The sequence below is a fragment of the Lycorma delicatula genome, chromosome 4 (assembly GCF_047948215.1).
Source record: "Lycorma delicatula isolate Av1 chromosome 4, ASM4794821v1, whole genome shotgun sequence".
NCBI classification, from domain to species: Eukaryota; Metazoa; Arthropoda; class Insecta; order Hemiptera; family Fulgoridae; genus Lycorma; species Lycorma delicatula.
The window spans coordinates 191595571-191621455 of NC_134458.1; the positions used below are offsets into that span (position 1 = coordinate 191595571).

At 34.3% G+C, this 25885-nt stretch overlaps 1 protein-coding gene across 1 annotated transcript; it reads right to left on the minus strand.

Annotated features, from left to right (window-relative positions):
- Positions 1–5388: 5388 nt before the first annotated feature.
- LOC142324170 (mitochondrial inner membrane protease ATP23 homolog) lies at positions 5389–25732 on the minus strand. Its single transcript, XM_075364902.1, has 5 exons — positions 25250–25732; positions 21393–21438; positions 13804–13885; positions 7972–8196; positions 5389–5679 (listed from the first exon to the last, which is right to left on the minus strand). The coding sequence occupies exons 1-5, from the start codon at positions 25476–25478 to the stop codon at positions 5485–5487; spliced, it is 777 nt and encodes a 258-aa protein (XP_075221017.1). The 5' UTR covers positions 25479–25732; the 3' UTR covers positions 5389–5484.
- Between the last annotated feature and the right edge of the window lie 153 nt (positions 25733–25885).

A 25885-nucleotide genomic window follows, 5' to 3' on the forward strand; every position in this document is an offset into this window, starting at 1 on the left:
AGTTGGTCTTTGCATCGGTTGTATATGATTCTCAACAGGATTTTGTATGTGCAATCCAGGAGAGATATGCCTCTGTAGTTTTCTGGATTAGTTTTATCCCCTTTTTTATGTAATGGATGAATGAGGGCTGTGGTCCAGTGTTCTGGAAGTTTTTCTTCGTTCCATATTTTCACGAGGCATAGATGTAGGGAAGTTTTGACTGAATAAACTGATGAGTGTTTTCAGAGTTCTGCGAAAAGCTGGTCTTCTCCTTGCTATATATAGATATACTCAAATCTAGCGATAGCAAAGCGTTGCTCGGTCACTTAGTTAATATATAAAGCTAAACATATTTTCATATCAACAAAAAAATCAATTATCACTCAGGAATAAAACGGTTCATTTATAAACCTTTAGCAAAAACCATGAAAAAGATGTCATTTTCTGAAGAAGAAACAAAAAAAATTTATTAAAATTCAAGTAATACAGATAGATAAATTTTTGTTTATTTTTTTATAAAAAAATATTTATTTTTTCCTTTGCTGTGAATTAAAATCTAGAAAAGATTTTGAATATAGGTTCACGTTACATTTTACATCAAATAACGGCATGGTTTTTGTGCAGCTTACAGCTTCGTTTAGCTTTTTCATAAGCTCTGAAATCGTGTGTGCCCTATATAATCATAACAAACAACTCTGGCAAAATGTTTTTGACGGATGACACTTAATTTTTATTGGTAGTGAAGGAAAATGATCATTGGTTCTTTCTTCATTCTCAGTAATACTTCGTGATATTTGTATTTCTTCACACATTACAGAATTCACAAAATTTAAACTTTCCCCTTTCCGTCCCATTTTCTCTTTTTCCTTTCCACCATTTCATACTTCCTACTTCCTTTCTCTCTTTTTCTATTTTTCCTTTTCCCTTGCTCCGATGCGTAAATCAATCCAGTTGTTTTTCAGTCTCTATTGGACACACTTATGAACATTGGCTTTTATATACATAGAGAAGAAAACTTGTTTGTATATTTGTTTGTTTGTTTCATAAATATCTCAACACCGGTGGCACGTAGCGGGTATAGTTTTTGCAAAAATATTTCATTTCATGTTAACTTATATACAGAGTTATCATAAAAGAATGGTGCGGTTTCAGTAATTCATAGGAAGATTGTAGGGAAATTTCTAGATTATATTGGTATCCCTGAAAGCCTCCAACCCAAAAGTTTGTTTATCAGCAGTTGTAATCACAACGTCAGTTCTTGTATTGTTGCGGTGAGTTTAGCGAGTTACTATGTAATCGGATAAAGACAAAACAAAGTGTGTTTTATTGATGGCTGAATTAAAATCCGTATACTGCAGGAATTGAAACCCGATGATGGTGTAAAATGTTACAATTTCGCTGTTGAAATGTCGGACAGAATAAGTGAAAACGAATCATTTTTAGATGATATAATTTTTACAGACAAAGCTACATTCCACGTGAATGGATGTGTTAACAGACACGATTCACAAATATGGGGCTCTGAAAACCCACACGCAATTATCGAGAAACAACGCGATTCGCCAAAAGTTAATGTTTGGTGTGGTGAGATGAAAAATCATGTAATAGGACCTTTCTTCTTTGCTGAAAAAAACAATTCATGGAGTTGCGTATCTTGACATGTTAACCGATGATTGCTTTCGTCAGCTGGATGAACTCGAAAACATTCATCGACTTCATTTCCAACAACATGGTGTTCCCCCGCACTTCAATGCATCGTTCACGGACGCTTTGAACAAAAAATTTGGAGATCGATGGATAAGCCGGCAAGGACCCGTACTTTGGCCTCCAAGGAGTCCAGACCTGACACCTTGTGACTTTTTTCTTGTGGGGGTACATCAAAAGCGTTGTTTATACGCAAAAAATTCGCGACCTAAACCGCTTAAAAAACAGGATTAATGAAGCAATTACAACCACTAACGAAGAAATGTTTGTAGAGAAGTTGAGTATCGTTTGGACATTTGTCGAGCGACTAAGGGCGCACATATTGAAATTTATTAATTATGTAAAAAAATGTTTGAGACGACAAATTTGAAAAATAAAAAAACATAAACTGTAAGTAATTCTGTTTTAATTTAAACCATGATCAAAACCGCACCATTCTTTTATAATAACTCTGTACATAGAGAAGAAAACCTGTTTGTATATTTGTTTGTTTGTTTCATAAATATCTCAACACCGGTGGCACGTAGCGGGTATAGTTTTTGCAAAAATATTTCATTTCATGTTAACTTATATACATCCTGAATATCAGCCAAATCAGACTATAAATACAATTTTTCAAAATATCTCAACCCCAGCACCACCTACCAAATCCAAACTAATTCATTAGCCTTCGCAAGCATATGGGATAAACAAACATTCATATTTTTATATATATTTATATAAATAAGATAATGCAAAAGACCTAAAATCAATTTGACTGATTTTATTGTTATTTGCAAGTATATTTTCCATCAATTTTCTAAAATAGAATCAACAGCATTTCTAAACAATGGCCACCGTCATTTTATTTAACATACTTGAACTCTATAATTTCTAATACCATTGACTTAAGATACAACATAACCCATACGTTTAGTATATTTTGCTACCATTAATGGCAGAACAATTATAGTGTTTTCTTTCTTTTCGGGCATATCATTTTGTATTTGATAATGGATATATCTATGTCCATCTCTAACCCTTCTACAACTATAGCAATATCTAGATGGAAAAGTATAAACAAAGATAGATTTCCTGTTGAAGGAAAGCTTTATTTTAATATTATTAGTTTTATAGAATTGTGATTTCTGAAATCTAAAGCTTAAAAACGTTTTGTAAAATTACCCTTTTCTTTCTTTTTTTCTGTTTAGTGGTTAGGGACCACCATAAGGTGGTCCCAGACCACCTTCATACATATCAGAGGATGATAAGTATGAATGTAAATGAGGTGTAGTCTTGTACAGTCTTAGTTCAATCGTTCCTAAGAAGTATGGTTAATTTAAGCCCAACCACTAAACAACACTGGTATCCACGATGTAATATTCAAATCTATATAAAAGTAACTGCCTTTACTAGGACTTGAACCTTAGAACTCAACTTCAAAATCACCTGATTTGCAACAAGGAGTTAACCACTAGACCAGCCTGGTGGGCTTTTTTAGATAGATTTTATAAGAAAGCTACCTATTGTAATGGGTACAATGATTCGATTTCTGAAAAATTTTGACATATCTTCGCATTTCACATCCCCCACACCCAAAAACATTTAATAAATTTATATATACATTTATATATATATATATATATATATATATATATACACACACGAGTTGCGACAATAAAGTAATGGGACTGATGTGAAAAAAAATGTTGCTTACGTTTTCAATCTTGTATAGTGTTGTCTCCTTCAAAGTAGTTCCCCTCTGATTGCACACACTTATTCCAGCGCTTCTGCCATTGATGGTAACATTTCTGGAACTCATCTTCTGTAATATCCTCCAAGACCCTCGTCACAGCTTCTTGGACATCTTGTGTTGTTTGAAAATGGTGTCCCTTGACCGCCATTTTGACTCTTGGAAATAGAAAAAAGTCGCACGGTGCGATAACTGGTGAATAAGTTGGCAGTGGTAGTACTGAAATTTGTTTTAAGGTTCAAAATTGCTGTACTGACAGAGCAGTATGGGATGGCGCATTATCGTGATGCAGAATCCAATTATCAGCAATGTCGGCACGGACACGAAGAACTCGTTTACGAAGTCTTTCTAAAATTTCTTTGTAGAAATATCGGTTAACTGTTTGTCCAGGAGGTACCCGCTCTTTATGAACAATTCCCTTTGAATCGAAGAAGCACACAAGCGTGCATTTCACTTTTGACTTTGACATGCAAGCTTTTTTTGGTCTGGGTGATCCCTTTGAGCACCATTGTGAACTTTGGCGTTTTGTCTCTGGATCGTATTGAAAAAACCAACCTTCATCACCAGCAATAACACGGCTCAACAAATCTGGATTGATTTCCGTTTGCTCTAACAGATCGGCTGCCACATTTTTCCGTGTTTCTCGCTGTTGTTGTGTGAGATTTTTGGGGACCATTTTTGCAAAAATCTTTCTCGTACCAAGATCTTCAGTTAATATTAGACGAACCGTTTCTCGATCGATGTTGAGTTCTTCTGCGATCATTTTCACGGATAATCTTCGATCAGATCGTACGATTTCACGCGCCCTGGTCAAGTTGACATCTGTCCGTGAGGTTGATGGTCGTCCACTGCGGTCTTCATCTTCAACATTCGATCTGCCTTCACTAAAAATTTTATGCCACCGAAAAACTTGAGCTCTTGACATAACCTCCTCTCCAAAAGCCTTCTGAAGCTTACCATACGTTGTCGTCGCATTTACACCTGATTTAACGCAAAAAGAAATGACATACCGTTGTGGAATATTTTGCGGTTTCATTTCTGTGACGAGAGACACAAACACGTGCTCACTTATTTCAGCACAACTCACGACTGAGCAGTTGCATCAATGTGCCGCTTGGACTAGAAGTAGCTTATAAACCAAGGTCAAAGATGGTGTGCCTATGCAAGCTGCAGGGTTGCCACATCTTACAAAGAAAAATCAGTCTCATTACTTTATTGTCGCATCTTGTATATATATATATATATATTTCACTTTCTTGTGGATACAATAACCGCTGTAATTTTGTGCCAATCACTTTCAAATTGTTCCTTAAAAATAACTCATCCCAAAATCTCAGTCGAGTTTGATAACATCCAAAATCGGTTCATGAGGGAGCTTTTTTGAGAAAACAAAATATTGCTATAATTTTTTTATTAAGTAAAGTATTGAATTCGTTTAAAGTTCCTACTATTCTTTGGATAACGGCCTAAAACTTATCTAAGTAAAATTTTTTTATATCACCAACCATTGGCTCAGGGGGTGGAAAAAATGGGGTTTTGAAGACAAAAAAATCATATCTCCCGTAATATGCTTAGTATTGAATCGGTTTAATGTGGTAATGTGGTCTAAATATTACCTAAAATGTTTGTCGTCTGAAACAATTTTTGTTGTGACCATCACTTACAGCAAGGGATGGCACATAATGTTGCTAGAATTATAAGAAGATGGGGCTTGTCGTATGCTAAACAAGCAACCGTTGTCATATCGAGTAAATTTGTAGTTTCTCTTAACTTTACGGTGGAAATCTTTTTTATCTCCTACTTAGCATCATAGCCTGGCATGCCGAAAGGGATTTTTAAATTACCTATGCAGATGTAATGAGTCCAGAGAATTGGATGTAAGTAAAAATCAACATTTGGATAACCGGTCTTCCACTATATTTATAAAAATAATTTTTTCTTTTTTTGACGCTGAAGTAAAATAAAATACCACAAACAATTCCACTGTTTTATTATCCATAAATATACAACTGAAAATGATAAACAGCTAATAAAAATACATCTTATACACCGCTAAAAAATATTTATTATTAAATATAACCATAATAATAGCCTTCTTGATATGCTTTATCTACATCTTCATAAGTTCTTTTAAGTCTACGTCCTATCGGTTCAAGGTCTTGATAGCATCTAGGGAAAACCTTTTCAACAGCAATAACAGCATCTTTTTCACTAACATTCCTTACTGCAAGCACAGACGCAACAGCTTTATTTTTTACACACTCCTGAAAAAAATTGAACAAACATAACACGTTTTTAAAATTCTAAAAATTAACTGTAAATAAAAAAGATTCAATTATCAATTAGCTTACTTTATCAAGATAAAAGATTCACTTTGTGATTGCATCACAGCTGACCGTCTGTTCCTCTTGTCCTTTCTTAAATCAATTTCTTTTATCGGCAAAGAAACATCATGAATTTATTGTACCGTCTGAACAGATGAATGAAAAACACAGAACCTATGAGATTAATTTTTAATAAGCGTAGAACACACTTATGATAATAAAAAATACTTTTATTTCTTGATGTAATTTCCTGCTAAATGTATCCCAGCGTTTCATTAGCGCCTGGATAAAAAGATTTGTAGTTACGTCGAAACCAAGATAGGACTGACTGCTTCACCTCATCACTGCTGTTGAAATGCCGGCCTCTCAGGAACAATTTCGAGGGCCCGAACAGGTGGAAATCGCTAGGAGCAAGGTCCGAACTATACAAGAGATGTGGAAATATCTCCCGGCCAAAATACTGTGGCATGCATGTTGTGCAGTTGGCTGTATGTAGTCATGCACCGTCCTGCAGAAACAGAATGCCTTTAGTGGTCGCACCATGCCGTCTTTTGCACTAAACGTTGTGAAAATCTTTGAACTTTGCCGCATTGACCCGCAGGATAGAAAATCAACGAGAATGATGCCTTTTTTATTTGAAAAACTGATACCGTAACTTTGGTAGCTTCGAACCACCTCGACCAGGACTGTCACTCACTGATGTACGACCTTCTTTAAAATGTTAGCACCACTCAAATATTTTACTGTAACTAAGATTCTCAGCATCATACTGTGCAAGTTTCGCAAATAAATCTCATCGGGTTTTATACTTTCATTCACGAGATATTTCATTACAACACGCTTTTCCACATATCCGATCGCTAAATCGGATGCCATCTGGTTCTTTAAGACTCACTGTTGTTGTTTAACGTTGCTTCACGCCAGCGTGCTATGCGGTAATAACTGATACTTGAATCTTATGTGTACAACCAACAGAATGCACAGGATTCTCCACTTAAAATCTTTCTTTCTTTTTCCTGTTTAGCCTCCAGGAATTACCATTCAGGTATTAATTCAGAGGCTGAATGAGGATGATATGTATAAGTGTAAATGAAGTGTAGTCTTGTACAGTCCCGGTTCAACCGTTCCTGAGACGTGTGGTTAATCGAAACCCAATCACCAAAGAACACCGGTATCCACGATCTAGTATTCAAATCTGTATAAAAATAACTGCCTTAACTAGGACTTGAACGCTGGAACTCTCGACTTCTAAATCAGCTGATTTGGGAAGAAGGATTCATCTCTAGACCAACCCGGTGGGTTTCCGCTTAGAATCTAGTCTTAAGTTGTGAATTGACGCAAACATCCCTCGTAACAGCAGTAAATGTATCGCTATGTTTTTTGTAACACTTTCTTTAATAAGCTTGGTTTCTGGATCAAAGTAAAATAACTAATAACTAACCGGAGCAGTAATCAGCACTTTGGTTTCTCACCTAAGATTGTCTTTGGTTTTGTCTTCCATAATCTCATTCTACGATCATATTTTCCCCTACCATTTCTTTGTTTACATCAATCTTTCCTCAGAGAAGTACCACAGAAATAGTGTAATCTATCTCCCTGGATACATCTTTAACATTTAAATGTCATAGTCATTCTAAAGTTTACAGAGTACCTGATACCTTTTTTTCTTTTGGGGAAGGGTAGCATGAGTCCTGATGTTACAGTTTATACGAACGGCTCTAGAAATGTAGATTCTGTTTTTCACGGTTGGCAACAGAACATACATGTTTTGCCTTTCCAGTATCACCAGCATTTTCGTTGCAGAATTGTACATCATTAATAAGGCCTTACATATGTTTCGACATGTTCTTGTTTGTTCAGATTCCATAAGTGCCTTACAGGCAATTAGCGGTGTACAATCCAGCTACCCTGTTGTTTGTGAAATTCAGTGTGTTATTTCACAAATGACTGGACGTAATACAACACTGAGCTTCAGCCAGATCCCCAGCCATATAGGAATTTTATGCAATGAGTGCACAGACATTGCAGCAAAAGAGGCTTGTTTTCAGCCTACATTAACCAGTTGCATTGCTTCTAATGATCCTGTCGTGTTTTCTGAAGAGGGTAGTTTATATCAAGTGGCAAAGTGAGTGGGATGTCTGCAGTGTGTTTCAGCTATTCATGTAAAAAAATAATCAGGCAAAAAGAAATAAGTAAAATAATCGTTAAAAAAAATTATAAATTAACTCTTACCTGATGTTGTTTCTTAAAATTGAACGGTGAAGCATCTCCGCCTATCCAAGCACTTAAAAAACTACAATAAGTTAGATTGGCAGCTCTAATCTCTGTACACGCCACATGTTCTATATTTTGAAAGTCTAATTTATGCCTACAATAATCAAACATGTGTATCATTTCATGTACAAGTACACTTTGTATTAAACCATCGTTCAATCCGACATTTTGACAGACAACAATCTAAGATACAAATCAAGAAATCATATATTAGTAAAATTCTTTAATTATAATAATTAAACAGTTTTCTGAACAGAAATTATTATGCACCGATGGTGTCAGAGTAAGTGTATATATATATATATATATATATATATATATATATATACATGTATGTATGTATACACAACATATCTGAAAAAGATTGTACCCATCTCTTTATTTTTTTTCTATGTGCCCAGTGTTTCAGAAGTGTAAGAAACACTGATTGCTGTATATATGTATATACAGAGTGTCCCATATAAAACGCAACCCATCAATCACTCATCCATGAAATTTCATAAGTCAAGCTTACTCCCTTACTCCTTACTGAAATGGACTCGTCCAACATCTGAACATCGCAGTGACGGAGTAGAACACTACCGATAGTAACAACAATGCAATCATAACGTTCAGTGTATTGCTGAGACAAGATGGTGTTTTTGCTAGATGAACGTGTTTTCATTGTCGAGTCATACTTCAGTACGAAATCAGTGGTTGCAGTGCAAGATTTGTTTCGCCATAAGTACCCAGGGAATTAATGTTACGGATTCGTTATTTTTAACAGATGAAGCACGATTTCATTTGGATGGCTACGTAAACAGCCAAAACAGTAGAATTTGGAGCGTTGAAAATCCCCACGTTTATCACGAAAAACAATTACAGCTGCAGAAGTTGGGTGTGTGGTGCGCGATATTGTGGAAGAAAATAATCGGTCCTATTTTTTCGGGTACACCATTAATGCAGAATGATATGAGGATATTTTATTTCAGTTCATCACACTCTCGGAAGAGGAAAACAGACACTGCTGGCTACAACATGACGGTGCGATATCGCACTACGCAGGTTCAACTTCTGATTTCGTTGAGGAATTCTTTGGTAATCGTGTTATCGGTTGAGAATTGTGGCCACTAAGATCTCCAGATTTGACTGCGGCGGATTTTTTTCTATGGGGTTACCTCAAAGTAAAAGCCTACAGCAACAAACCATGAACACTTGAAAGTCAATATTGAATAAGCTGTATTAAATATCCAGCCACAAACTTTGAAAAAAGTTGCAAGAAACGCTGTAAAAAGATTTGATGCTTGTATTCAAGAAGATGGCGGCCACTTCCAACATTTACTCTAAATGTAAGGTAATGGATGGTAATAATAAAAATTACATTTACATTTACACATGCCTTTTTATTATTTCAATACCTACCAACATAAGGTTGGGTTGCGTTTTATATGGGACACCCTGTATATATATATATATATATGTATACACGACACATCTGAAAAAGATTGTACACTTCTCTTTATTTTTTTTCTGGGTGCCCAGTGTATCAGGAGACGTGTAAGAAACATGATTGCTATTAGATACTTCAAGTTTTCATTGCACAATTCGCCATTCCCATATAAGCACAAATATTTCAAGATGACATCCACCAAACCATAGAAGGCATTTTGTGCTATTGAACATGCAAAGATAATGTCTGTTATCACAGTTCAATGCAATTTTCAACGACAATTTGGGGTCAATCTACCTCACAAGAACACCATTAAGCATTACCATACATAACTCCTGAAGACAGGTTGCCTACACAAAGGCAAATGCACTGGCCATCCTTCGCATTCATGGGAGACAGTGGATAGAGTTCGGCAATCCTTCCAACTCAGCCCTGTGGAGTCAGTTTGGAAAGCAATCCCTGAGTTAGCATTGCCCCACTCAACAGTCTAGTATGTTCTTCATAAGCATTTGAAATTCAAAGCTTACAAGCTGAAACTTTTGCTGGCACTCACTTAAGATGACAAACAACTTTGCACTGTCTTCAGTGTAGGGATTCCTGGAAAATGATGATTTTTGGTGCAGGATAATCTTCAGCGATGAGGCGACCTTCCATATCAACAGGCTGAATCTGGGATTCAGAACACCCTCTGTGAATCATTGAGCACATCAGAGATTCTCCAAAGTTGAATGCTGCCATTTGCAGAAGGAAGCTTTATGGGCCATTTTCTTTACAGACAGAACTGCAAAGGGATACTCATATCTTGAAATGATCTAGATTTGGTTGATGGCACAACATGTGGAGGACTCCTAAGATTTAATTTTCCAACAAGATTGAGCTCTACTTTGCTTCCATAATGACGTGAGAGGGTCATCTCCTACAACATTGGATAGATTACACTGGTCCCTTGATGATGAAACTTTGTTGAGATAGCTCCCGAAGCCTCAAGACATGACACCAAGTGACTTCTTTTTGTGAAGCTTTATCAAAAACACAGTTTTTTTTCCACCAAGCCTCAACATCTGATGGAGCTATAAGAGCAGACCACAGAAGCCTTTGCTAGTAGGGAGGAAATGGATAATCGACTACATACCTGCCGTTTCACAAAGGACACCCATATTGAATCTTTGAAAGGTAGAAAAAAGTTTGATATATTACCTTACCTTTGATACATAAAGGATACTAATATCACATCAGGGGGCCAAGAATATTTTCTGAAAAGAGTACATTCTTTTTTGTACACACTGATATATGAGGTGCTACTCAAAAGTTCAGGAAATTTTATTATAAAAATAAAATAGCTTAACATAACTTATAATTTCCACTGATATATGAGGTGCTACTCAAAAGTTCAGGAAATTTTATTATAAAAATAAAATAGCTTAACATAACTTATAATTTCCACTGTCTCCTTCAAAGTAATCCTCTTGGGAATTGATACAGTGATCTCAGCGTTTTCCCATGATTCCATGCATCTCTGGAAGTCTGCAGGTGTAAGTGTTCGAAGCACGTTCTGTGTTTCTTCCTGAATCTCCTCAATTGTGTTAAAATGACAGCCTTTCAATTGAAATTTTATTTTCAGAAAGAGAAAAAAGTCACACGGGGCAAGGTCAGGCGAGGCGAATAGGATGGGTGGGGAATTACTACCGTCTTTTTGGAAGCCAAGAAATTTCGAACAGCTAGCGATGTATGCGCAGGTGCGTTGTCATTGTGCAGAACCCAGCTGTTGTTACCCCACAGATCTGAACGTTTGCGTCTAATGCTTTCACGTAATCGCTTCAAAACTTCACAATAGAACATCCCATTGACAGTTTTTGAGGAAGAGGAGGTAAAGAAGATTTTTGAGGAGGACATCGCAAGAGGTCTGAGTAAAAAAGATAAGGTAGAAAAAGTAGAAGAAGAATGGGAGAATGTTAAAAAGGAAATTCTTAAATCAGCAGAAGCAAACTTAGGCGGAATAAAGAGAACTGGTAGAAAACCTTGGGTTTCAGACGATATATTGCAGCTGATGGATGAACGTAGAAAATATAAGAATGCTAGTGATGAAGAAAGTAAAAGGAACTATCGGCAATTAAGAAATGCTATAAACAGGAAGTGCAAACTGGCGAAAGAAGAGTGGATTAAAGAAAAGTGTTTAAAAGTGGAAAGAGAAATGAACATTGGTAAAATAAACGGAGCATACAGGAAAGTTAAGGAAAATTTTGGGGTACATAAATTAAAATCTAATAATGTGTTAAACAAAGATAGTACACCAATATATAATACGAAAGGTAAAGTCGATAGATGGGTGGAATATATTGAAGAGTTATACGGAGGAAATGAATTAGAAAATGGTGTTATAGAGGAAGTTGAGGAGGATGAAATGGGAGAAACAATACTGAGATCTGAATTTAAAAGAGCATTAAAAGATTTAAATGGCAGAAAAGATGTAGGATGTAGAGGGTTTACTGAAATGAAACGACTAGCACTAGATAGGGATTCTTGGAGAGCTGCATCAAACCAGTCAAATGACTGAAGACAAAAAAAAAAAAAAAAATTGACAGTTTGACCAAGAGGAACAAATTCCTTATAGGTAATGCTTTTGATGTCGAAAAAAAACAATCATCATGGACTTCATGTTGCTGCGAACTTGGTGTGCTTTTTTTGGACACGGTGAACTTGGCGACTTCCACTGCGACGACTGCTGCTTAGTTTCAGGGTCATACCCGTACACCCATGTCTCATCACAGGTTATGATGTTGGAGATGAAGTTAGGGTCATCATCTCTTGCTGAATTTTTCAATTCACTACAGACAGCTACACGATTTTGTTTCTGGTCGCTGTTCAACAGTCTTGATAAGAATTTTGCAGCGATGCGTCTCATGTTCAAATTGTCCGACAAGATGCATTGCATGGACCCATATCACATTTGTACGATTGCAAAAACATCGTGGATTGTTTGTCTATGATCTGCAACAATAGCCTCTCGCACTTTCGCGATATTTTCCGGTGTTGCGCTTGTTGATGGTCTTTCTGAACGCTCACAGTCATCGACTGTCGTTCGTCCATCTTTGAATCGTTTGTACCACAAAAAAAGTTTTACTTTTACTCATAGCATTGTCACCAAATGCTTCCACAAACATGCGATGTGTTTTTGCACCGGTTTTTTTAAGCATGAAGCAAAATTTGATGCAGGTTCTTTGCTCTTTAAAATCTGCCATTTAGAACTTCACCGAAACAGTAAAACACAACATTACACAACCGCATGAAAGTAAAAAATGCAGCCTTTCACCATCACAGCTTTTGGAACACTGATTCACAAATAGTACTGTTAGCCACATCTAGCGGCAGCAGGTTGTACCAGCAATGGTTTGCGTGCAAAATTCAAATTCCCTGAACTCTTGGGTAGCACCTCGTGTATATATATATATATAGTGTCCAACAAGGAAATGCAGAAACGTTCGGGACACATTCTACTGGTGAAAATAATGAAAAACGTTCATATAAATATAGGTCTGGAAACACTTTGTTTTCGACTTTGTTAATGAAAGATTTCACAGAATATTAGCTCTTAGAATAAAAAGAAACGCTACTGTTATTTTTGAGAAACAAATTAAGGAGTAAAGTTGGTGGTTTCATGTGTAATTAGAGCTGGGAAATTAGATAAAACAGGACCCAGAACTGTAACAACAACAGTTTTTAAAATATTCTATGTAAAACACAGAATTTGGTGTTGAAAAACAATTTTTTTTAGGTTTGTAGTACAACAGCTTTATTAAATGACTAATAAATGCAGAAGATTTACTAACAAAACATGTAGAGAATTTAATTGTGAAAAAAGTAAAGTAAAGACAGCCAATAAAAAATAAATAAAAATTTTTAAAAATCAGTTTTTTTATTGACAACGCTGTTAAGGTAAATTCAATTTTATTCACCGATGCAGCCACTTTTACGAGAAACAAGAGTCTTCAGTTCTAAAAATAGTCATTTATGGAACAAAGACAATCCACATGATACTGTGGAAACTAGTTTCCAACACAAATGTCATGTTAATGTTTGGTGTGGCATTATTTACAACAAAATTCTGGGACAATGAGAAACTAAGCAAAACTTCTGCACTAAATGAATCTGATCCAAAAAAGGGACAAATTTATAAGAACTATGCATATGAACAAGACAGATGTATATCAACCAGATGACAATGATCATCTAATGACACTTGTAGAAGTCGATACAGACAACCATTGCCTTGAACAAGTTAAATTTAAAATAAATATTATTAAAATCTGTAAAAAGTAAGCGACTAAAAAATAAATATAAATAAAAATACAACAATCCAATACCTGATTTAAAACAGGATCGTAACCACCCATGACTTTGTTACTGCACACTTCACAAGACACATGTCTCCTTATATCAAAAGGGCTAAAAAAATAATGTTAAATACGTAATATTAAAATATTTAACACATTAAAAATAAAATCTGACAAATTAACACACACACACACATATATATATATATACATATAAATGAAATAAAAAACTACAAAGCAAGCGGAGAAGACCAGCTTTTCGCAGAACTCTGGAAACACTCATCAGTTTATTCAGTCAAAACTTCCCTACATCTATGCCTCGTGAAAATATGGAACGAAGAAAAACTTCCAGAACACTGGACCACAGCCCTCATTCATCCATTACATAAAAAGGGGGATAAAACTAATCCGGAAAACTACAGAGGCACATCTCTCCTGGATTGCACATACAAAATCCTGTCGAGAATCATATACAACCGATGCAAAGACCAACTTGAACTGGAACTTGGGGAATACCAAGGGGGATTTAGGCCATGGAGAGGTTGCCCGGAGCAAATAATATCCCTAAAACTTATGATGAACTTATATAAAAGACAGAAAAAAAACAACTAATAATCACCTTCGTCGACTTTAAAAGGGCCTATGATTGTATACACCGACCATCCATGCTGAATATTCTGAGAAACCTGGTCCTTCACCCTAAACTCGTAAACATGATAAAATTAACTTTAACCGATACCCAGTCCAGAGTGAAATTCAGAGGTGAACTCTCTCAACCCTTCTACATAAAAAATGGATTGAGGCAAGGAGACGGCCTCTCACCACTCCTTTTTAACTGCGCCCTCGAATTTGTCAAGAGAAAATGGTATGAAATAAATCCCAAAAATATAAAAATGGGTACTAAGAAAAACTCCATCGCACTAAATCGCCTGGGATTTGAAGATGACCTCGCTCTTTTAGCAAATAATATTCAAGAAGCCAAAACACAAATCATGAGCCTTCAAAACCTAGCACCAAATATAGGGCTTCATATCTCTTTCGAAAAAACTGAACTAATGGCCATAGATCCTCTGGTAATAGAGCACATTACGGTAAACAATCAGAAAATTAAAATAGTAATACAATTTAAATATCTAGGGGAAATAATAACTTATAATTTAAATGAAAAAGTGACATGGCAAAACAGGACAAATAAAATGATTAAATCCCAAAAATTAACTTGGTCAACATATAACAAAAAATGCCTTTCTGCTAAAACAAAACTTAATCATTATAAAACTGTAGTTCAGCCAGAAGTCACCTACGGAAGCGAGACCCTTTTCAAAATCACTCAGAAAAACCGAATTGATAAAATTCTGAAAATAGAGAGGAGAATTGTCAGAACGTGTATCAATAAAAAACACCAAAAAGAAGGCCGATGGTGGATTGTGCCAAATGAGGTGGTGTATCGAGAAATAGAGCCTGTTACTGATACTATGCGGAAAAAAAGAATCTCTTTCTTTGGTCATCTAATAAGGACACCGGAAACAAGACTGTGAAGAAATATCATTGAAAATCTCTGGTTCCAAAAGCTAGAAGTAGGATGGATCAAAGAAATTAGAGAAGATATGAAAGAATTGGGAATTTCCCTGACTGATCTACAGAATAAAACTGAAAAAATTACAAAGCTAAAAGATAAAAGCATTAGATTTAAAAAAAAGACAGACAATCGACAAAATACAACGAAGAGGATGTTTACGGATGAAGAAGAGAAAGCGATATCTAAACGGATGAAGAAATACTGGGCAGCTCGGAAGAGTAAAATAACACGCTTTTCTCAGAAAAGATCCAACCAAAATTGACTTAAGTGGTCCCATGTTGGCCGTAAATAATAATAATATATATAAACAACCTCTTGCTAGCCGGATCAATCTAAGAACGATTAGAACATCCCATAGGCGACATGTAATTATCACATTCGTCCAAGAAAGGGCAAATCCAAAATCAAATTGATGCTTATTTGTTTTTTGACAGTCAAAAGATTGTTCATAAAATCTGTCTCAGAGGAAAAAAATAATTATTGTGAGATTTTTTGATAGGCTCAGGAAAATGGTTCCAAATTGACCACTAGAGTCAGTTTAATGGTAAAATATGATGATGCCCTTTGTTACACAAGATTCTCTATCATAAATCTTTTACGATCAGGAAGGTCATTGCTGTATTCTAAAACACCTGTACCTCCTGATCTTTCTTTCTATTTCTGTTTAGCCTCCGGAACCACCCCATAAGGTATTACATCAGAAAATGAATGAGGATGATATGTATGATTTTTAAGAGATGTTATCTCTTTAAGTAAAGACAGTTTCATTGTAAAAAAAAATTATTCTGAAAACTTTATAAATATTTTTTTATTTCTCTTAATCTACATACCTTATAATACTTCTCTATGTAATCGTCACAAGAATTAAAACATTTATCGTAGCAATACACCAGCTTCAATATACCCTCATCGTATTCTTCTGCGCCAAACCATTTAGCCACTGATTAACAGCATCTTTAAGGTCATCGTCACCTGCGAATTGCTTACTGCTCAAAAATTCTTTTAATTCTCCCAAAAATGGTAATCAGAAGGAGGTAAGTCCAGATTATACGGCGGGTGATCATAATTTTTCCATCCAAATGTTCTCAGTAAATTTTGTGTAGGACCCGCAACATGTGGACGAGTATTAATGTGCAGCAGGACAATGTCGTCGGTCAGTCGCCCACATTGCCAACTTTGAATGGCACGCCGTAACTTAAGTAGAGCTTTGCAGTAGGCTTCTGCATTTATAGTCATTCCACGTGGCATGAAATCGATCAGCAGTATGCCAAACTGATTCCAAAAGGCTGTGGCCATCAGTTTGTGGCCAAATGGCTATGGCTTGACCTTTGTTGGTGATTGAGAATGACACCATTCACTTGACTGCCATTGTCTCTCTTGTGTGTAATACGAAATCCATGTTTCATTGCTGGTCACAATCAAATTAAGGAACAATTAAGGATCAATTAATACAACCAGGATCAATAATTAAAAATGACCAAATATATAACACCATTGTAACATCACACGCATTCATTATAATTTTCTTTATGGTAATACCAATTATAATTGGAGGATTCGGGAACTGACTAGTACCTATAATAATTGGTGCACCAGACATGGCATTCCCACGAATAAATAACATAAGATTTTGATTATTACCACCATCAATCACACTTTTAATTGCAAGATCAATTGTAGGGTCAGGATCAGGAACAGGATGAACTGTTTACCCTCCTCTCTCAGCCCAAATTGCACATTCAGGACCTTCAGTAGACTTAACTATCTTTTCTCTTCACATCGCAGGACTAAGATCAATCATAGGAGCAATTAATTTTATTTCAACAACAATAAATATACGACCAAAAGGAATAACTATAGAAAAAATACCCCTTTTCTGTTGATCAGTCCTAATTACAGCAGTTCTACTACTAGTATCATTACCAGTTTTGGCTGGAGCAATCACGATACTATTAACAGACCGAAACTTTAATACCTCATTTTTCGACCCCACAGGAGGGGGAGACCCAATCTTATATCAACACTTATTCTGATTCTTTGGACATCCAGAAGTATATATTTTAATCCTAACAGGATTTGGATTAATCTCCCACATTATTACTAACGAAAGAGGAAAAATAATAACATTTGGTCATCTAGGAATAATTTATGCAATACTAGCAATTGGTATTCTAGGATTTATTGTATGAGCACACCACATATTTACTGTAGGTATAGATATTGACACACGAGCATACTTCACCTCTGCAACTATAATTATTGCAGTACCAACAGGAATGGCCACAATACAAGGAATAACAAAAAAAAAATCACCCCAAATAATTTGATCTATAGGATTTGTATTCCTATTTACTATTGGAGGATTAACAGGAGTGATTTTAGCCGGAATGATGACTGATTAGTGACTGAAAGAAAGTAATGGTCTCTTAAACCAAAATATAGTAAACATCGAATACTCTTAATGAAAGAAGCTAGTTTAAAAAAAACATTTAACTGTCAAATAAAAAATACATTTAATGTGCATCTTGATTCCACAAATGTCTCCTATTATATGAAACATCATATTAATATTAACAACAGCCACAATCATAATAAACATAACAAAATTATTCTTTATAACTAATCTAAACCCCAAATAAAAAAAAATAAAAATACATATTAACTGAAAATGATAACTAGACTATTCTCAACATTTGACCCAACAACTAAACTTTTACAAAGAAACTGAATTATTATAATAATAATATTCACAATATTAATCCCTAAAAAAAATAAAATAAGACAAGAAAAAAATTCACCATTCGAATGTGGATTTTCAAAAATATCATCGACACGAAAATCATTTTCTACTCACTTCTTTTTAATTGCAACAATCTTCTTAATCTTCGATATCGAAATCTCAATAATCATACCAATATTCTCAACAAAAATAATAATTATAGAAGAATGACTGATTTCATCAACAATTACAATCTTAATCTTAATTATAGGACTTATACATGAATGAAAAATAGGAATACTAGAATGAAGAAATTAAGGAGAATAGTTAAATGTAACATTTACTTTGCAAATAAAAATTATTGAATAATCAATTTCTCTTAAATAGAGTAAAGAAGTAAAATTACAATTAATTTCGACTTAATTTTAAGGATAATCCTCATACTCAATTTAACTGAAGCTAAATAGAAGCCTTTTTCTGTGTAGCGCATCAAACATTCCAAAGCAGATCCCATTTGGATTTTTTTTTTGACATTCTGTTAAGACGTATGGCACCTGATGTGCACAAACATTTCTGAAGCCTAAACGGTCATGAATAATGCAACCGATAACTGCTCTTGAAATATCAGTAAAAACAGCCAGGTCGGAAATTGTTGAGAGAAGATTTTTTCTGACTTCATCATCGATGTGTTTCAACAAGTCCTCAGCGATTACCAAGGGCTTCCTCGAACTTTCTTCATCGTGCACATTAATTCTGTTTTTTCTAAGCTTTTCACACCATTTTAGATTGTTTCTTTCATTCATTATATTATCACCGTACACAGCAACCAAGAGCCTATGATTTACAGCCGGCTTAATGTTCTGATGGTTTAAAAAACATATGACTCCGTGTATTTCACAGTCGGCGGCAACATCAATTTTCCTATTAATTTTATAACGTAATAACTCACACGTAATCAAAGATACTGCAACATGACAACTTACAGACAACAATGCAGGGTATATATTACTAGCATGGCCAAGAACAACACAGGTTTGCCAACCTTAAGGAGAGAAATTTCCCAGAAGTCTTTACTTTAGAGATATCCCTCATGGTATAATGAGAATTACTTTGTTTGACAGTAATATGTTTTATTTTGTTTTTATGTTAATAAAAATTATAAAAGATGAACAAGAAATAGAAGAGAAAGAAATATTTTTTTATAAAGTAATATAAAATTTAGGTTAAGATTACTTTAAGGAGAGAACTTTCCCAGTAGCCTTTACTATAGAGATATTCCTCATATCTTATTAAACCATACGTAATATGATAGAATCTATAATATTATAGGAAAGGAACAGGGTTTTATTTGTTCGGGATAAACAAAAAACTAGTTGATCATATCAAACCAAATTTACACCCATGTTCTTGGATAACTGAGAAGGTTGATATGTAGATATTTACGTATTATTATGTAGAGTATTTATGATATTATGTAGATATGTAGTACTGGAGATTTGCCAGTTGAGAAACAAACCTCAATGAATTGTGAACTGGGATGGAACTGAATCATTTGAATCAATCGAATGAATAATATTACAAAAATAATAGAATTAAATTTACGTTAAATAAAATTAAATAAATTCTGTTTAACAATAATGGGCTTCCAGTGGGGCCTGTGTGTGAAGCTATAGTGGTAAGATATGCAAGCATCTCACGGGAGGCTAGCCCAATCATTACCATCAACTGGTAAAAAACAGAGTGCCCTGGAGTGCTATCTTGGGAGGTGCAATGGGGTGCTCTTATAATATCTCTACAGACAATTGTCTGATTTTCAAAACTGAAACAGAGTATTTGTTAGTAGGTTGAAGGCTACTTTTGCACTCATCAGGTACACTACTGATCTAAAGGATCGCAGTTATTCAGAAATGTTATCTAAAAATGAAAAATTATTTATTAAAACGTGTAAATAAATAATCCATTACGGTGTTGCATTTCTCATTCGGACCGCTAGGTGGTGAACAGTTAAATTCTCAGGCTCCTGTCTTAGAAGAAGCCATTCTATACATAATTTTTTCAATAGAAATATTTTCAATAAAAGTCTTATTGAAATTGAAGACAACATATGCTGAGTGATTCTAATCAACACCAAGCAATAACTACTGAACAAAAATTGATGAAATTTTGAATAGATGTTCTTACAGAGTAACTACTCATTAAAAAAGGATTTTTTGAAATTCTGAATTTAAAGTGGTAAATTGGAGTAACAATGAAATTTACTATTTTCTTTAATTTCTTGGTAACAAATAAAGATATCAGCTTAATTTTTTGGTGCGTGTAATCTTCATGTGAATATCTAACTGAGATCAACTAAATCGGTTGATCGAACCGAAAGACAGCAAACTTTATACATTTAGCTGGCCCATTTAGCCAGAACCTCAACCTTTAGGGTTTAGGTCAGACCAGGTGAATCCCAAAACCAGCTCAGGGGCCTATCCCATGGCCACAGAGCTAATCTTTCTTTAAACTATTAAACAGAGGTAAAAGAACTTTGTTTGTTCGAGATAAACAAAAAACTATTCGATCAATCAAATGAACTATTACAAAAATAATAGAATTAAATTTACATTAAATAAAATAATATTAAATAAATTAAAAAATCTATTTAACAATAATGGGTGGGGACTGCATATGAGGTTAAGAGTGATGAGGTATGCAAATGCCTCATAGAAGGCATGCAAAAGTTAGCTTTCAACCAACTACATTTCAACTTTGAAAATCAAATGATTGCAGAGATATTATAAGACCACAACACAAAACAGCACCCCTTTTCCCTTTTGTTACCGGTTGATGGTGATGATTGATCTAGCCATGCATGATGTGCTGGAATCACCTGATCACTCCAGTCTCCCGTGGGAAGCCCATTATTATTAAACAGAGATTCTCTAAATTTACTTAATATTACTCTAAAAACCATTTAAGGGATCTTCTGAATTTTGATCTTTTTAAGGGGTGCGAAGGTATACAGCACTGTGGCTAAAACGTCAAAGCCACTGTCATCGTTACTGTATGTGCGACTGGCTGCACGTCAAGAAAATGATTGACCACTACAGGAAACGCAAGTAACCATATAGTGCGGGCAAAGCTGCTATAGGGAGCTAATAACTTTATATCAACTCATATCCTAACCTTTTTTTTTTAAAAAAATATCTATTTACTCCTGACAGGTATACACAGTCATTAACATACCCGATTTTTTTTTATATACAAACAAATAATGTTGATGAAAAACAGAATTAACAAAGAAAAAGTAAAATTTAATCCATTGGCAGTTGTACTTACCAGCCAGAAGATTTTAAAGCACTCATCATCAGTTTTACCATTTTACCTGAAAGATAATACTAATTTATAACTCGGTAATAAGTCTCATAACATAACAATAACAGTAAACCATAAAGATAACACCTGTAACCTAGATGATGAAGTGGAAATATTTGTGTGTTCTTAAGCTGCTGGCATCAAATTCCTGTCAGACTTTTCATTATTATAAGGTAATGAAAATAAATAATTCAGATCAGTACTTAAATATTATATAATAAGGAATATTTAGGAATCTACAAGTGTGTTACTCCATAAATAAAAAGAACAACTTCTCAAACATTTGCCTGGAAGGATCAAGGAATACCTTTTTCTGAGAAAAATCATCCAAAATAAATAAATAAGAAAGAGATTTGGTTTAGCCCATATTACTCTATTAAAATTTATTGTTTTGATAAAGTAATAAATATGTTAAATACGAGGGTTTTCAATAAGTTCTTTAGATAGAAAAATAAATTATTTTGTGTCGATTTTTTAAAATTTTTCAACATAATCTCCTTTTAATTCTATACACTTTTTTCCAACTTTTTTAAGCCGTTCAAAAAGTAGAATTTCGGAAGGTCCTCAAAATAAGCATCTGTCTGGGCAATGACCTCCTCATTCGATGTGAACTGTCGCCTGCCGACCCATTTTTTCAAGTTTGGAAATATAAAAAAATCACTGGGGGCCAAATCCTATGAATATGATGGATGGTGTAATAATTCACAATTTAATTCCATAATTTTGGCCATCAAAACTGCGCAGGTGTGCACCCGTGAATTGTCTTGATGGAAGAGGATTTTCTCTTTTTCAAATGAGGACATTTTTTCTAAATTTCTTTGCTCACCCGGTGCAATAACAGTGCATAATACTCTCCAGGTATTGTTTGTCTTTTTTCCAAGTAATCAATGTAGTTGATACTGCGTTCATCCCAAAAATCCATGGCCATCACCTTGCCAGTCGATTTCACTGTCTTCACCTTCTTCAGAGCCCGTTTGCCTTCAAAATTCCACTATTTTGACTGTTCCTTTGTCTCCGGAATGTAGTAGTGTTTCCATGTTTCGTCCACAGTTATGTATTGATGCAGAAACTTGTTAGAATAGCGACGGAAAAGTACCAAACAGCCTCACAGTCGACCACATGATTGCATTTATTCTCCACTGAGAGCAAACACGGCACCCATCTTGCCAAAATTTTTTTCACACCCAATTTTTTGTGCAAAATTGAAAACACTGTACCTTGCGATATGCCTGGGCCTCAACCATTTTTCGCACTTTGATTCATCGATCACTCAAAACCATACCGTGAATTTTGTCAATCATTTCGGGAGTGGTCACTTCCACTGGGGACACCCCGAACAATTTTCATCTTTTGAGGGTGTACAGCCACATTTAAACTCATTTACCCTTTCTTTTTTCAGTTTAGCCTCTGGGAATTACCGTCAGGTATTACTTCAGAGGATGATATGTATGAGTGTAAATGAAATGTAGTCTTGTACAGTCTCACCTTGACTGTTCCTGAGATGTGTGAATAATTGAAACCCAACCATCAAATAACACCGGTATCCACGATCTAGTATTTAAATCTATATAAAAGTAACTGCCTTTACTAAGATTTGAACCTTAGAACTCTTGACTTTGAAATCAGCTGATTTGCGATGATGAGTTTAACACTAGACCAACCCGGTGGTTAGCCAAAGCTCAAAAATAAATCTAGTACACTTACAATAAGAAATGCCTAGAATAAATATATGAATAAATGTAAAAATAAGACACTACAACACAGTTGTAAAACCTGAGGCCACTTATGCAGGAGAAACACTCTTCCGTCTGAACAAATGATCAAAGACAGATTTCAGAAAATTGAAAGTATTGGAAGAACCTGCATTGATAAAAAGTACCAGAAAGACAGGCAGTGTTGGATTGTACCCAACAAAGTCATGTACAAAGAGTTAGAACCCATCATGATACAGTGCATAAGAGGAGAAAATTCTTTGGACACATCATGAGGATGTAAGATTCAAGACTTCTGAAACAGCTAGTAAAAAATGTTAATTTTAGATAAAATTACATTAATTTTAAAGTTTACTTTTTAATGATTTTTTTACAATATACATTTAAAATTAGCCTATTTTTTGTGATAAATTATTTGAATAAATTTCTTTGCGAAGGCAAATAAAAAACAACAACAATGTTTAATAAGTTTCTTGCATATAAATGACCATCATGATAACTAAAAGTAACAAAGATAAGAAATAAATCTAATTAAAAATAAATTAACAAAAGCAATTACTAAAAAAACTGGCTTACATCTAAAGAGCGCTAAATATTTTTCACAAAAACTAGTCTATATTATTTTGCAAAATAAACAAAAAAAAAACGTTTAATAACTTGGTTTGCATAAAAATGCTAAAAACAGATTTCAATTTAACAAAGAATATATATACGATTACAACTTTAGGAAAACTAAATATGACTAAAAATAATACAGATAAGAAAACTATAAACATCTTATTTTTTTACAAAAAACAAACATTATTTACACTTATTTGAAAAATATTTTGACATTATTTTTTTAATATATTTGCAGAATTCATCAAAGTATGGTGCAAAGCCACGATTAATGACATAAGAGCCTTTAGCGACTCTAAGCTGGAATTTTGACGCTATACAACTATCAGGAAACATAATTTTAAATGTCACACCAATAGCTTCACATGAATTTATTTTGTACAACATTGAGAACCCGCATAATCTCAGCCTTATAACAAAAAGAAGTAAAGACTCTTCGTCTTTAAAACAAAAAGAAGTAATTGTGTTATCATTTTGCATAAATGAAGTCCAGGATTTAAACGTATTGTTTACAGCTGAAATGCTATTACTCTCACCAGAAAATCCAGCTACAGAACACACAGATTTATCGCAACTGTCCATAAAAATTTAGTCTGCTGAGTTGAAGTATCACTGGGAAATAAATAGGTTTTCAGTTAAGGCTGAGAATTCCATAATGCTAATTATTTCATTATGCTGCTTTCTTTTATTATGTGAAGTCACAAAAAGCATGACACATCTCTACCTCTTCACAACTGACTGAATTCTGGGTGTAAGGTTATATATCTAACTACTGTTAATCAAACAGAGATGCCATTTCAAAGCAATTAATCAACTAAAATACAAAAACATTCATGGTGGTTTGACAGAAATTCAAGGAAACAACCTTCAAATTTTTCAATGATAATTTTTTTAAAATTTCACTAGTGAAAAAATTAACTGTAATTTGGAATATTCCTCCTTTAATATAAAATGATTGGAGAATGTAAGCAAGAACAGGTCATGCTAACAGCTCCTTAATGCACATAATTGCAATGTGGGGTTGCCACTTTCTGATGCTGGGAAAGTACATTAAATATATTTGAGCATTACTTAAAAAATACTTTATTACTAATTAACATAATCTTAATTCAGTAACAAAAAAGTAATTCTCTGAAATTTTTATCATTTTTCCTGGCTAAATTTATATTTCCTGCCTCTGGGAACCATGTCACAACCATGACTGATAAATCCATGGATGGGATTGTTTAAACCGATTTGTGATCCTTTTGAAGGACATCTGTGTGTCTTAAGGAAACTCATCAGCCTAATGGAACTATTTGGAGGAGATTGGAATCATATTTTAAAGTCACCTAACTACATACCACTGTTGTAAAGAGTATTACGCATTTTCATTAACTCTTGTAATCCTTCATTAAAATATTTAATCAATTCTATTGTTTTAATAATTACTTTAAATGCAATAAATGAAAACTTCAATTAAAACACTAAACCTTGCAGAGAAATACTTACTAGTTTTTATACTTTCATACACTGCTTGTTCACATTTCACCTTATCAATTTGTTGTGATCCCCTGCCAAATAATAATTCTGACCATGATGACTTATATGGACTTTTCCTCTCGGGATATAAATCATATCCCATTTCATTATTAATTTCAACATTTTCAGTTTCACCTGAATAATTATTTTTATTCTCTGTGGTATCGTTACTGGTATCTCGGGTGAATTCTTCTGTCATAGTAAGAACAAAAAAAGAATCAACAAACAAAAAAGAAGATGCTGTTAATAGGTTCAAAAAAGAATCTCATCAGCTTCAGAAAAACATAACAAGTAGCTTTCTATCAGATAAAAAAGTTATAGAAAAATCTGATAAATCCTCAAAACACGTTTAAACGATGTATTTCAATTTAACTTAATCAACAAACATAATCGTAGACACACGATGATGAGGGGAAACAAGTAAAGGAAAAATGTTGAAACAAATAGGTTAGTTTGCTATCAATCGATGTTGCAGTACGTATCGATACATTTGATATTTATTACCGATAGTACAAGTACATGCAAAATAAAACCGATGATTAAAGAAATCGATATTTTGTTTCAAGATCAGATAGTAAATATTTTACCGTGTGGTTATCGTGAGAA